Genomic DNA, 13,666 nt, shown 5'->3' on the forward strand with positions numbered 1-13,666 from the left:
GGGAGCCTGGTGGGCTGCCGTCTATGGGGTCGCACAGAGTCGGACACGACTGAAGCGACTTAGCAGCAGCAGCAGTAGCAGCAATGTAAGAATGGATTCTAGGAATATTTCTACTGCCACCAGGCCAATTCACATGCACCATGTCACAAAGATGTAGGCTGAAAAATGTTTATGATGCATAAGTGTCCTAGGGCACTAGACTAGAGAAAAAAATGAATCATCCTTCTATTTTCTCCACAGAAGATAATATTGCAAAAATCATTCTCATATGAAAAGGAAATAAAAATATACAGCCAAAAATATGTAGAGGAAAAAAGTAATATAGGGTTGTGTCTGGTCGTTGATTGATAGAATTTTGTTATTTATTTGGATTTTGTGATGTTTATAGTATTTTCAGCTTTTTAAAGTTTATTGATTCCATTTATTTATTTTAAATAAGTATTTATTTTAAATAAGTATTCACTTTCATAAATAATTTTGCACCCATAGTTTCATATTTTTTTCTTAAGAAAAGTCTCCGTATTACATTAGTTTCAATTTTCCTATAATCTGGATTGGCCCTGACCCCACCTAATGACCTTTCCGCATTTAACATATAAGGCAGCTGAGGCCCAAAGTCACTTAGTTTACAGCACTACTGAACTAAACTTTAGGTCTTCTGACTTTCTGTCCATTGCTACTTCTACAACATGTTACCTTACTTTTGAGAAGTACCTTGAAAATCAAAGATCTTCACAGGAAAACAAAGAGGAAAATAAAAAAAAGATCTCCTGACCACAGTATACAATAAGAATAAATATTCATATAGCATTTCTTATATGCAAGACATTCTTACAGTGCTTTACGTAAAACTCATTTAATCCTCAAAACAACTGTCTATAATTAAGCCAACATTAATATCTTTTTAGATGACATAAATTGAGACATAGAAAAGTTAGGTAACTAGACCAATGTCAGAGCATAACATCCTTTGTACTGAGGCAGCTAGCAGCAAACATTTTTTGAGGGTTTGCAAGGTTCTAGTAGCTTCCTGAACACTACAGGGCATGGTCTCATTCAATCTTCACAATCACCCTTTGAGAAAGTACCATTATTACTCAATCTCACAGATGAAGAAACTGAAGCCTAGAGACAGTAAGTGACTTGCCCAAGGTCGTATGTCTAGTAAGGGGCCAAATCAGTGCTCAAATCCATGTCTGACTCCAGAGCCCAGGCTCTTAGTCCCCACACGATAATGCTTATCAAAGAAAACACCCTCGTGGTCCTCCTACTATTGCCATGTTCCCCTTGGTCCCTTTCTCCTAAAGCTACAATTTGAATGGGAATTTAGACAGAGTTAGAATAAGGAGTGAGGTTACCAGTATAAAGGACATAATAGTCCCTTCTTAGACAACTGTCCTTCCCCTTGTGTGTATACACACACACACACACACACACACACACACACACATATGTATCAGAGTACCAGAAGTGTATACACACACACACACACGTGTGTGTGTCACAGCACCAGAGTATTCTTTTTTAATTTATTTTTAATTGATGTATAATTGATATACATATCATGATATTCTTTTTGTGAATTTGCATATTTGATAATATTTACTTTCACTAAAAGTATTCCCACAAATATCCAATTATAGATTTTTGACTGAGCAGATTGTTATACATACAAATGTTAAAATATTATACAACCATTATTGTTTTTGTTTAAAATCCACTATATTGAGACATAACTTACACACAGTTAACTGCATAATAAAACTGTACAGTTTATTGCATTTTGACAGTTATGTACACCCGTGAAAGTATTAGCACAATCAAGATACATAGCATTTCCACCACCAACAAAAGATTCCTCAGGCCACTTTGCAATCCATCCCTTATTTACTATCACCCAGGCAACTGCGTATCATGATATTCTTTACACTGGATTCTTTTCCTCAACTTTTGCTATAGCCAAGAGATGACATGTTTCTTTTTAACTCATATTCTATGATAAAGTTAAGAGGATCAGTCAGCAGATCAGTAATTTGAGTGCCAGAGAAAGTTTTGAGATGGCAAATCCTTACAAAGGTCAAGAAGATAATGTACATAAAGTGGCAAAATGGAACGCCAGAAGAGTGACAGAGACGTTGGTAAACCTGAAAATGCATGTCCAAACGCAGATAAGAGGTACTGGGTTCCAGCAGATGGTGGCCATATACCAGTATACATCCAGTGTAACCAGATCTAACCATTTTTCAAGAGACACCAGAAATCTAGACTTGTTGGTGGGTGGGAGGGTGCAGGTGGCGGCAAAAATCTCCTACTACAAGTATTTTTAAGTAATTCAGTGTTAAAAAGAACTGTGCTGGCTAACATTTGCAGGCCAAACAATGACAAACCCACATCTGTAGGCCCCTTCTTTGCAGTCTGCTTTTTACAGGGTTTAATGCAGGAAACTCTGGAAGGGGAAGTTAGAAGAGAAAGCTGGCAGAAATCTGGATCTTGATGGAATATTTGTTCTTTGGAAAATGAGCTTCAGCAAGAATAATTTTCCTGGTGGCGGTGGGCGATGGAGAGGGTGGAAGGGGACAGGGCACTCAAGCAGTGCCACTTTTGGATCACATTGTCTCAATTCCTCCTTCGGAGTAGTACTGGTATTGGGCCCTTGGAAAAATTAGCAGGAATCTAATTAACAGCTCAAACGGAGCAATCAATTTACAATTGTGTGAAGTGCAAATTCCTTTGTGCACAAAACAAATTACAGTATTTGCAAATTTGTAAATAATGCAGCACTTGCCCTCAATCCAAGGCTTTGGGTGCCCCCAGGGGAAAGATGAAGAAGTCTGAGAAGGCAAAATATTAGAAAATGACCTATTGTCTCCAGAACGGGAATTTTAAAAATATCTTCAGTAATTTATTTTTTCAATTGAATCCTTATTTAGGAACTATAAAGGGGCCCAGTTCTTAGGTCAGTAGAATGAGAATATCTGGAGAAGTAAACAATTTCAAGTCCAAAAGTCACAGCATGTTATTAACACAGTATCTTCTTTCAAAAGTGCTGGACATAAAAATGTGCCCAACCCTCTTTCCCTATACCCTTGGTTTGTGGTAAGAACTTTCATTTTATAAGAGAGATAGCAAGCCTCAGTTATGATCATGGTGTTCAGTGTCAGGAAGGACTTGGTGACAGGTAAGGACATTATCCAATCTCTGCTTTGCAGCAATAGTCGTTTTGAACCATTCAATTCACAGATATGTGTTGGGATCCTTTTGTAAGATCCTGTAGCTATTATTAGAGATTAAAAAGAGATGCCCTAGACTTACAGTATATTGAGGAAAGTCAGAGTGAAAACTCCTTATTTTCTCCAAGATTTTTAAAGCATTTCTCTTAAAATGGGTTGAGCAAGGAGCTGGGAGTGAATAAGTGAATGCAGTCCATTCCGTGCCCTACAGGGGTTCACAGTCTAATGAGAAAATAGAATCTGAACCAGTCATATCAGTATTCAGTTTGATGCTAAGGAAGAAGTATAGGAAAGGATGCTTTGACAAATGCTTAATCTACCAAGAGATCTCTCCCCTCTGTGCTTATTTGTTGAGTGTGTGTGTGTGTGTGTGTGTGTGTGCGCGCGCACGCACATGCGTGCGCGCTCAGTTGTGGCCAACTCTTCAGGACCCATGGACTGTAGACCACCAGGCTCCTCTATCTATGAGATTTCCCAGGCAAGAATACTGGAGCGGGTTGCCATTTGCTGCTTCAAGGGATCTTCCTGACCCAGAGATTGAACCTGGGTCTCCCCCATTGGCAGGCAGGTTCTTTACCACTGAGCCACCTGGGAAGCCCTCTTATGGTGAGTTGAGTGCAAATCGGTTAAATCTTTCCACAAAACCTTTTAGTAAATTATATTAAGAGTCTTAAAACATATTCACATTCTTCTGGTTAGAAATTTCATATCTAGGAATCAAAGGTGCTGCCAGAAACTTACATATAAGGAAGCTTATCAGAGTATTATTTATACTCAGGAGAAAATGGAAATAATCTCCATGTTCCATGATGGCATAATGGTTAAATAATTTATGGTACATCCAAGCCGTGTGATTTTATGTACGACTAGGGGGAAAAAGGTCACACTTGAAAAAATAGTTCAAAACAAGCAAAAATTATTTTTAAACAGTGTAAAATGTTTAATGAAGTATCATTCTCAATTTGTAATTAAAAACTTAAAAAAGAGTGCTCAATATTGGTTGTTAATTTTCACCACTGTCTTACTTTCCTAAAGTTCTTCTATGTTTTAGGCAACCAGACAACGAAAGGGGTGGAGTTTTTCCTTACTCAGAACGAAGTTCAAAGAATGGGCTTTTGTTTCCTTCTCTCTAACTAACAATGAGGTCCAGGATTTGCAAGTCACTTATTTTCTAAGTCACAGTCTCCTAGTATCCAGGCTGGCTGGGAAAGAAAAAGAGGCCAGGTGAGGGATGGAAAAGAAAGGAAGAGCTAGAAGCTGAACGTTACCAGGAGAAGGGAGAAGAAGGATGATGGAATTGAGGGTGTGAGAAACCGGAGGAAAGGATGGTCATTGTGTATTGAGAATGAGTTACTGGATTGGAAAGTTCAGAGATGGGACATTAACACATATTGTGGCTCAATAGAAGAAATATTACACATATATGGTGATTCAATAAGAGAAATGTTACATGGTTGACTGCCAAATAAATGACAGTGTAGACAATTAATTTTATAAAATTTTGGAGGAGAGGGGCATCATTTGGTCACATACATGTACATGACCATGGATCAACGAAGAGATTCTTCTAAAATCTCCTTTTGGCAATCTTTTTTAGAAGGTACAATTGTACGAGGCTGGCCTCTCTTGGCCTTCCTCTCTGGGTTATTGAAGAACTTAACGGACTTCACTGTGAAAGACTTTTAGCTATTAAATAAAAGGAAAGGATATAAAAAGTATATGATAGAAAATAATTTGAAGCTAAAATATTGTTTGGGAAAATTCAATCTCTGCACAAAAATTCATTTCATCCTTTAATTTCAACTTGCCTTTAAAATGTATTCACATAAAATCTGCTTTCCAAGCCAGGAATATAACTCAAGAAATGTACCACTAAATGGGGACACATATGTGTTTCAGTTCTTAGGACAACTGTGCCTTCCTAACTTTCTCCCTGGATTTCTTGGTTCTCTGCGTTGAAGTGTATGTAAGTCATTTCTCCCTCTGCTGAATCTTCTTTTTTAGTTTCTTCTAACAGAATGTTATACACCTTCCCCAAGCCATTGCTCTCCTAGGCTGTATAAATCCACACAACCCCAAGAGAACTTTAGCTATCACTAAACTTTAGCTATCATTTAACTTTAGTTAAATGGATCAACACATTTACCCCACCACATCACTTAGACCCTCTGGGGGTTTTCCAGTCTATTTCAATCTGTTTAAACCTGACACTGGCGGATTTCCATTTCCTTTGTTCCTTGTGTAGACTTGGTTTATGCCCGTTGGTCTCTAAAAGGGACAGAGAGGGGGCAGCTGTCGAAAAATGAGGAGATTGGCAGTTTCAACCACATAATTTGGTCTAAAAGCTTTGATATGCTAAACTTGCTAGCTCCTCCAAGTGTACCTTTCTGATTTTGCATCACAACAACCACACTGAATCCCTAAGGCAACCAGAGTAGTTTTTTAAATTAAAAAAGAAAGGAAAGAAAAGAAAGAAGTGCAAACCAGTGAAATCATTCGTGTAAATCATCTGCACAGATTCATTCTGCCAACTGCAGGCCTTCATAGATCCTCGTACGCTAGCGACCTTTAAGAAAAGCAGAAGCCGAGAATACTGATCGCGTTCTCCAGCGCGAAAACAGGTGATGTCATAACGCACAGTCCTGTGTGGTTTCAGCCAGGGCCGGGTGGGGAGCTGGGGTTCCAGTGTGCACGGAATTCGGCCCCAGTGGGCAGAGCAAGAAATCTTCGGGGCCCGGAGGACGCCGGGGAGCGTCCGGCACCAACCAGGCTCTCGCTCGGCACCTGCCTTTGTCTCACAGGGGAGCCGGTTTCGGGGTGTCTCGCGTCGGAACCCGCCTTCGACCAGCATGAGCGCTGCTAGCCCCTCTGGAGACCTTACCCTCCCACTTGTCTGTCCCCCTCCACACCCTGAAAGCCTGAGTTTCCCCCAGTTACATCTGCTTACTCTCCCCAGAACGTGAACACCAAAATCCTGAATTCATTTGTAGCTTTGCAAGAGGCAGGTCTAGCCCAACAGCTTTAAATGGCAATTTGTTCTCTGAAGCTTCGTTCCCAGGCAGGACTCCGAGCTCTGCGTTTATCTAACCAGCTGCCCCAGAAGGACTTTGGGGTGGAAGACAAACCTGTCTCTTTGGCCTTGTAGAGCTGGACAAATAAAAGAATTTTCGTTGCTGAGAGACTACGACGAGAAGGGGCTTTAGATGGAGGAGGAAACCGCTAACCCACAGGTTTTGAGGCTTTTGTTTCCCTGTAACCGACTAATGGTGTAAATATACCTAAACATCTATCCCCCACCTGGTGCCGAAGCTTTAGGTAACTGGTCTTTTGCAAAACAAGGATAAGCGATGCATAAAGTTCTTTGAGATCCTTGGCTGCCAACTGCTACAGGACTGCAGTCTTCTTTCCAGCTAAGATTCTGGGTAAGAAAGAGAAAGCCTAACCACCGTTTTAGCTCCCCCCACCCCCACCGTCTTTCTCAAGAAATAGGAAACATTTAGTCGAGTCTTAGACCCTCTAGCGAACTCTAGCTCCCAGCTATTTATCTCATTCCCTCCCCATTTCTGCAGGGACCTAGCGCAGGGGCTGTGGCTGGCCTTAGGGGAGGGGCTGGGTTCCACGGGGTTATTTGCATGTGACACACCCCTTTCCCCCTATTGGCGGAGCCGCACAAACTCGGTTCCCTCCCACCCGGCGACCGAACTAACCCGCCGTCTCCCTGCAGTTCGGAGCCTCGGAGACAAACTTAACTTGCCCGGAGATTCGAGGCGTCCTCGGCGCCTGTGATTGGCGGGCGCCGCGCCCAGCCGACTACAGCCGCTCATTGGCTGCGGGCTGGCGCTGGGGGGCGTGGCCGGGGAGGCCCGATTGGCGGGAGGGGGCGGTGCCGGGGCGCGGAGGTGGTGAAGGCGCTGAGGCGGCGGGGGCGGGGCCGCGCGGAGGCGCTGAGGCGCTGCGGCTGCGGCGGCGGCGGCGGCGGCGGCGGCGGCGGCGGCGGCGGCGGCGGCGGCTGCTGGTCCTGGCCGGGCGGGGGCGGGGGTCTGCGGGATGGGGGCGGGCTGGACGACGCGCCGCTGAGGAGCCGCCGCCGCCGTCTCCGCCGTCGCTCCGGCAGCCGCCGCGGGGGTCGCTGCGGGCAGCCGCCCGCTCTCCGGCCGTCGCCGCCCGGTCCCGTCCTCCTGCCCCGAGGAGGCTGAGGCTAGAGGCGCGGCCTGCGGGGCGTGTGAGGGGGACAGTCTGGGCCCCGCAGCGGCGCGGGCGGCCGCAGTGACAGCCCGGCCCCCGCCCGCCGCCCGCCCGCGGTGCCCGCGCGCCCGCAGCCGCGATGAACCGCGGCGGCAGCAGCCCGTCGGCCGCCGCCAGCTACCTGCTCTGTACCAACTGCCGGAAAGTGCTGCGGAAGGTACGGGCTCGGCTCGGGGCCGGCCCCGAGGGGCGCTTCCTGCCCGCGGCGGCCGAGGGACCCCGGGGCCTCTCCGCCGGACCCCCAGAAGGGGGTCTGAGCCGCGAACGGAGGCGCTAGCCTGCTGGGCTTTTGATTCCTGCCGGGGCAGCGCTTGGCCCCCGGGGCTGGGGGTTTGGGGTTGCTTGCTGTCCGGCCCTCCGTCCACCTAGCTACCTTGCCCCCCCTCATTCCCTCTCCTCGGGCGGAGGGGTGACGGACCTGTTCGGTCCTCCTCCCTGTGTTCTGGGTGCAAGTCGGTGTGAAATCAGATCTGGTCTGGTCCAAAGGAACCTGGTTCCCTCTCGGCTGCGCCTAACTCCTGCGGGTGTTTTTGTTTATTTCGGTTTTGCTTCTGCACGCTCTACCCGAATACTCTTTTTTTTTTAAACCTTCTTGTTGATGGTCGTCTTGTGGCTCCGGGTTGATCCCGAGAACTGGTAAAGCAGCTTGAACTTTATGCCCATGGGAAACGCTGTTCGACGTTACGGTTCCTCAAGCTGGGACTGGGGGAGGTGGAGACGAGGGTGGACGTGAGTTGTCCCTTTTTAGCGCTTACCCCCCCCCCCCATGCCCCGTTCCCCAAAACCCCCGCACCCTGGTGTTGCTCCAGAAAAATCAGACGCGCGATCAGTTTATTGCTTCCCAGAGTGATTGATAGAAAGTTTACTCCAGTTTTGTTTAGCTCACTTGGCTTAATCGCTCCGTTAAGGGTTGGGGCGGGGGCGGGGGAGGGGGATGCAGTATGAAAAGATGTCGCTTTAGACGTAGAAAAGCTTTTAATCAGACTTTAACAGCCGCCATTGGGTTATATTATAATTAGCTCATTCTTCTCGAGACTATTTTTACATTTCATTAAGTGGAAACAGTAGTTGAGGTGCTTCTGTTTGTTCAGTACAAATGAATTAAAATTGCTGAGCTTTGCAAATGCTTCTGGACTGAAAGGCTATGATGAATACGGCACCGTTTTTAGTCCATTTCTTTAACTACAGTTCAATTGAGAGTGTTCTTTCTGTATTAAAAAAAAAGAAAGAAACATGTAAGTAAGCAAGCTCAAATATTTGCGCTCTTTGTCCAAAAACTGTTTTTCTTCCTCTGTGGGTCAGGCCAAGTGCCAATCAAAGTTGTTTTTCAAGCCTCTTTTCCCTGCAGTAGAGCCGCTGCTTTTTTTCCCCGTTTTATTTGAGAGCATGAAAAAAGCAAAGGGATTGCATATTTAAAGTTAATCAAACAGTTAAATCTGCCTTAAATTGTGTTTATCGGGGATGTTTTTCTTGAAACAGATTTTTATTAAATGTGCATGTTGAGTATGTGCAGTTATTTTTTTCCATAAACTCCGGGATCAAATTACAGTTGATACTTGCTCAGCTCATTGTAGGGCAACTTGTGAGAAATGTAAAGGATCAGAAGTGCAGGGCAGCTTAGTAGAATGTTAACTCTTTCATTTCTGGGCCAGATGTCATCTGAACTTAGCTTTTTAAAAAATGATGATGATGATGATTTTCTAGCTTTAAAAGTGATGTTATGTCTTTAATATGAAAAAAAAAGTGTATTTTGAGACACATTTGATTAAACTCAAGCCTGGTTTAAAAAAAACAGCTTTTTCTTTTTTAACTGAATAAGGAGGGAGGAAGACCTGTATTAACTTGGAATTTTTTTTTTTTAATGATTCTGGCAATTTGGTAGACTAATAAAATGTTTGGAGGTAGTATTAAGTTTCAAAATCTGTTGTTCTTTTGAGAGAACCAAGGCTATGATCCATGACATTTTGCTACCTTTCAAGACATCTTTTATCTCTTGTGAACATCCTTCAGTCGTGTCTGACTCTTTGCAACTCTTTGTGAACTATACAGTCCATGGAATTCTCTAGGCCAGAATATTAGAGTGGGTAGCCTTTTCCCTCCTCCAGGGGATCGAACTGGGGTCTCTTGCATTGCAGAGGGATTCTTTAGCTTTTAAGAAATTTCTTTTTACCTAGAAGAAAAACATCCTCCTATTATTAAAAGAAAGAATATATGGAAAATGAATATTCACCATTTTCATATCTTATAATTGCTGTGCCACATCTATGCCAATTTCCAGTTTTTGGTAACTCCAAGGTATTTAATATTGATTCATGTAGTAGCATGAACTAACTTTAGATGGGAATGGGATTGTTTGAGCCAGTTATGACATGACTTGGCAACATTTGTAGCTTTTAAAGAGTGCCTTAAGTGCTCTTAAAAGATATCAAGTGTTTAGCATTTTAAATTCTTTATCATTTTAAAAATAGCACGTAAGACTTTTCTAATAAAGAAATGGGCTTTTTTTTTTGATAGAAAGTATATAACTCTAAGCAGAATTCATCTGTAACTCTCAAAATGGGATTCTTTGGATTTATCTTGTGTTTTCCACTTAATATTAAGTGTTCAGTAATAACTATGTGAGTCACAGCATTTTGAATTTTAGTTCAGTGTAGTTCATGATGGAAGAATGAAGCTGATGCATACCCAGTGTGAATTACTCTTTGCTATATAATCCTCACTAATGATGGGGAAAGAGTCACCTTTATTTATGTGGCATGAGGGCCTTTTTGTCTAAGTGGCTTAATTTGTTGCAGTGTATTGAATTTGAGGGGGAACTTACAAAAGCACCGGATTCTCCATCAAAGTAAATGATTTGGTTCAACGCAATATTTGAAAATTGAATTTTATGTTTTATGAGAATCCCATTTATTCTTAGAAGTACCTTTATAATTTTGATTCAATATCTTCCAAAAAAAGAGAAACTTCTTCAAGTATTGAATATACCTAATTTGGTAATCTTAGGTCAGTGGGAAGAATGGAGAGGTAAACCAGAGAGGGAAAGAAATGAGGAAACAAAACTCTCTTCAAATCTATAATTCCTACTTATTCTTATTTGCTCTGTTATCAATGAAATAATTCAATAAAGTTTTTAATAAAAAAGGAAATGCTTCTATTTACTTCGGAAAAGTTGATGAGTTCCGAAGTGTTGTATGTTTCGCTTGAAGAAATTCCACTGACAACTAGATACATTTCAAAATGGAGTGCCAATCTACATTAAGGAAGGTAGAAAAAGAAAGAAAAGTCACTCAGTCATGTCCAATTCTTTGCAACCCCATGGACTGTACCCTACCAGGGTCCTCTGTCCATGGGATTCTCCAGGCAAGAGTATTGGAGTGGGTTGCCATTTCCTTCTCCAGGGGATCTTCCCAACCCAGGGATTGAACCTGGGTCTCGCGCTTTGCGGGCAGACACTTTACCATCTGAGCCACCAGGGAAGCCCTTAAGAAAGGTAGGTAACTGTCAACCCACACATCCTCCAGTAAATAAAAGGGGGCATATGACAATGTATTTTGAGTGTTGAACAGTTAGTGCTACTGAGGTGAATAAAACTCTGCACATTATGTTAGAGGGTTTAACATTTTAAAATACTTAATATGTTTAGGTAGTTCCAGTGAATTTTGTTGTTGTTGGATATTGTACTTTTTCCACTTTGCTTATATATCCATTTATTTTTGACAATTTTTTGATAGTTTTATGAGTGAGGAGACTGGGAAAATAAAATGAGAAATATTAGTTTAAACCATATGCACCTTATTTTTATAGTCAAAATTGTCAGTTAATGGCAGTTTTATATGGTTCAACCAAAAGAGTGGTATTGCTTTGACTGTGAAATAGTAATCATACTTTGTTTTTATTAATCAGGTTTCTTATATACATTTTTTGGATTGTCAAAGTAGGTTTTAGTTTTATCTCAAAATGAGCCAAGTGGAGAGCAAGCAAGTGAATTTATGACAGCAAGTCATTATGCAGTGGTTTTCAGACTGCTTTTTATGGAGCCCTATGATGCTTCAGTATTCAAAAATGTTTGAGTTGGATTAAATTTTAAGCACAAAATTACAACTACCCCCAAAATCATTCATTATAAGACTATTCTTGTGCAGGCCTTGAAAAATTTGTTCACTTTGTACATGTATTTGAACACTTTTGCTAATAAGACATTGATGAGAAAGACTCTCATTGATTATGAAGGCACAGGCCTTTAGAAAAACCTTCCTCTACATATCTGCTCATGATCAATTTTCATTTGTGAGAACACAAACTTATTATCAGTAGTTGTTACGTTTATAATTAAACACTTATAAAAGCCCTTTAGTATATTTATGTGTCTCACAGTTCAGGTTCAATATAAGATTTCATTTATAAAAGGGATGGTACTGCTTCCACAACCTCTCCACCGCCAGATAAATTGTGTAGTCATTAAGTCGTGTCCTGCTTTTTGCAACCCTTTGTAGCCCGCCAGGCTCCTCTGTCTATGGGATTTCCCAGGCAAGAATACTGGAGTGTGTTGATTGCCATTTTCTTCGCCAGGGGATCTTCTCGACTCAGGGATCGAACCCAGGTCTTCTGCTTGGCAGGTGGACTCTTTACTACTGAACCACCAGGGAAGCCCCCACCAAATAAATAAATTGCTAAAATGTAACTGCAAATATAGTAACACTGAAAGTCACAAGATATGCTCATCCTTAGGTCTCTGACAGGTCTGTGAGTATCAGGCAACTTAGTTAACTTCTTGGAGTCTAGTTTTCTCTGGAAAATGTTGATCCTTTCTACTTGCCTTGCTGGTTGCTGCATAGCTGGAGAGAGGTAATGTGTGTTAAAGTACTTCGTAAACCATAAAGTACAACTACAAATGTAAGAAGGACAAGCCTCTGTGTTTTCCCTATTCCTAGAGTAGGACCTTTGTATGTTGTGGGAATAGATATCAATACATACTGAGTAATTTTGGTTAGTCTTCACTTTTCTGTCTTATCTAATTATTGCCTACAAATGAGAGGTAACAACATTATGCTTTTAATTAGGGTGAGCAACTAATTTTTACTTGCATATTTATATTTGTATTCTACCCCTCCCTTTCCTTAAATAATAATCTAATGTGTTTCTGGCATTTCAAATAAAAAAATTGCCTTTTGGACACTTCGGCAGATGAGGGAAATTGGTATTTGATTTGAAAAGACTTAAGAGTTAAGGAAGATTGTGCTTACTAGAATTTGGGGCAAATCTAGGGTAAAGCAAAGAAAGTTTAACTTTTAATTTAGGAGAAGAGCTAGGGAAATAAAATGCTTTAACCCTTTTCTCCCCATGTCTTCATCCTCTTTTTCCCCTTTGAACGGGTTGGATTATAACTTATGTTTGTTTAGACCTTGGCTTCCCTAGTAGCTCAGTTGTTAAAGAATCCACCTGCAATGCAGGAGACCCTGGTTCAATTCCTAGGTCAGGAAGATCCCCTGGAGAAGGGATAAGCTACCCACTCCAGAATTCTTGCACTTCCTTTGTGGCTCAGCTGCTAAAGAATCTGCCTGCAATGCAGGAGACCTGGGTTCGATCCCTGGGCTGGAAAGATCCCCTGGAGAAGGGAAAGTATTCTGGGAAAGTATCCAGTATTCTGGCCTGGATAATTCCATGGACTGTATAGTCCATGGGGTGGCAAAGAGTTGGTCACAACTGAGAGACTTTTACTTTTCACAGTTTTTACAATGCTTTCACATTATCAGTTGGTTTTCACAAACTGAGAAAATTTAAGAGGAATGGACTCTGTCATGCAACTAATATGAAGTCCACTTAATTTTTAATATACTTCTGTAATAAAACTACGTTCGAATTGTCTCCTGCAGTATTGATGCTGTCAGGGAACATCCATCCCCACTCTGCCAGCTTTAGCATCTGTGGAATGCTTATAGGTCCTAAAATTCTCCAGGTAATAATAGTCAGAAATTTGACTTTTAGTCACTCTTTGATGTGTGACTGCAGGTCAACTGGAGGGGAAGGAGAAAAGTTAGTTGGCTATTTTTATTATCTCTTTGACTGTTGTTTGGTTAATTCTTGAATGATATAAAGCAGCAAATCTCAAATACAATCTTCAGACCTTGGGAGTGTCCAAAACCATTTCAGAGGGTCTGGGAAGTCAAAACGATTTTTATGATCGTGTGTGT

The 13,666-nt window shown here is 42.0% G+C and overlaps 1 protein-coding gene across 1 annotated transcript in view; it reads left to right on the top strand.

Annotated features, from left to right (window-relative positions):
• The first annotated feature begins 7,554 nt into the window (after positions 1-7,554).
• SESN3 (sestrin 3) overlaps positions 7,555-13,666 on the top strand; it is a 74,380-nt gene continuing 68,268 nt past the window's right edge. Inside the window, exon 1 of the mRNA XM_052652922.1 lies at positions 7,555-7,632. Coding sequence (XP_052508882.1) covers positions 7,555-7,632 — 78 coding nt within the window. The remainder of the gene's footprint in view (positions 7,633-13,666) is intronic.

The sequence above is a fragment of the Budorcas taxicolor genome, chromosome 15 (genome assembly GCF_023091745.1).
Source record: "Budorcas taxicolor isolate Tak-1 chromosome 15, Takin1.1, whole genome shotgun sequence".
In the NCBI taxonomy this organism is placed as follows: domain Eukaryota; kingdom Metazoa; phylum Chordata; class Mammalia; order Artiodactyla; family Bovidae; genus Budorcas; species Budorcas taxicolor.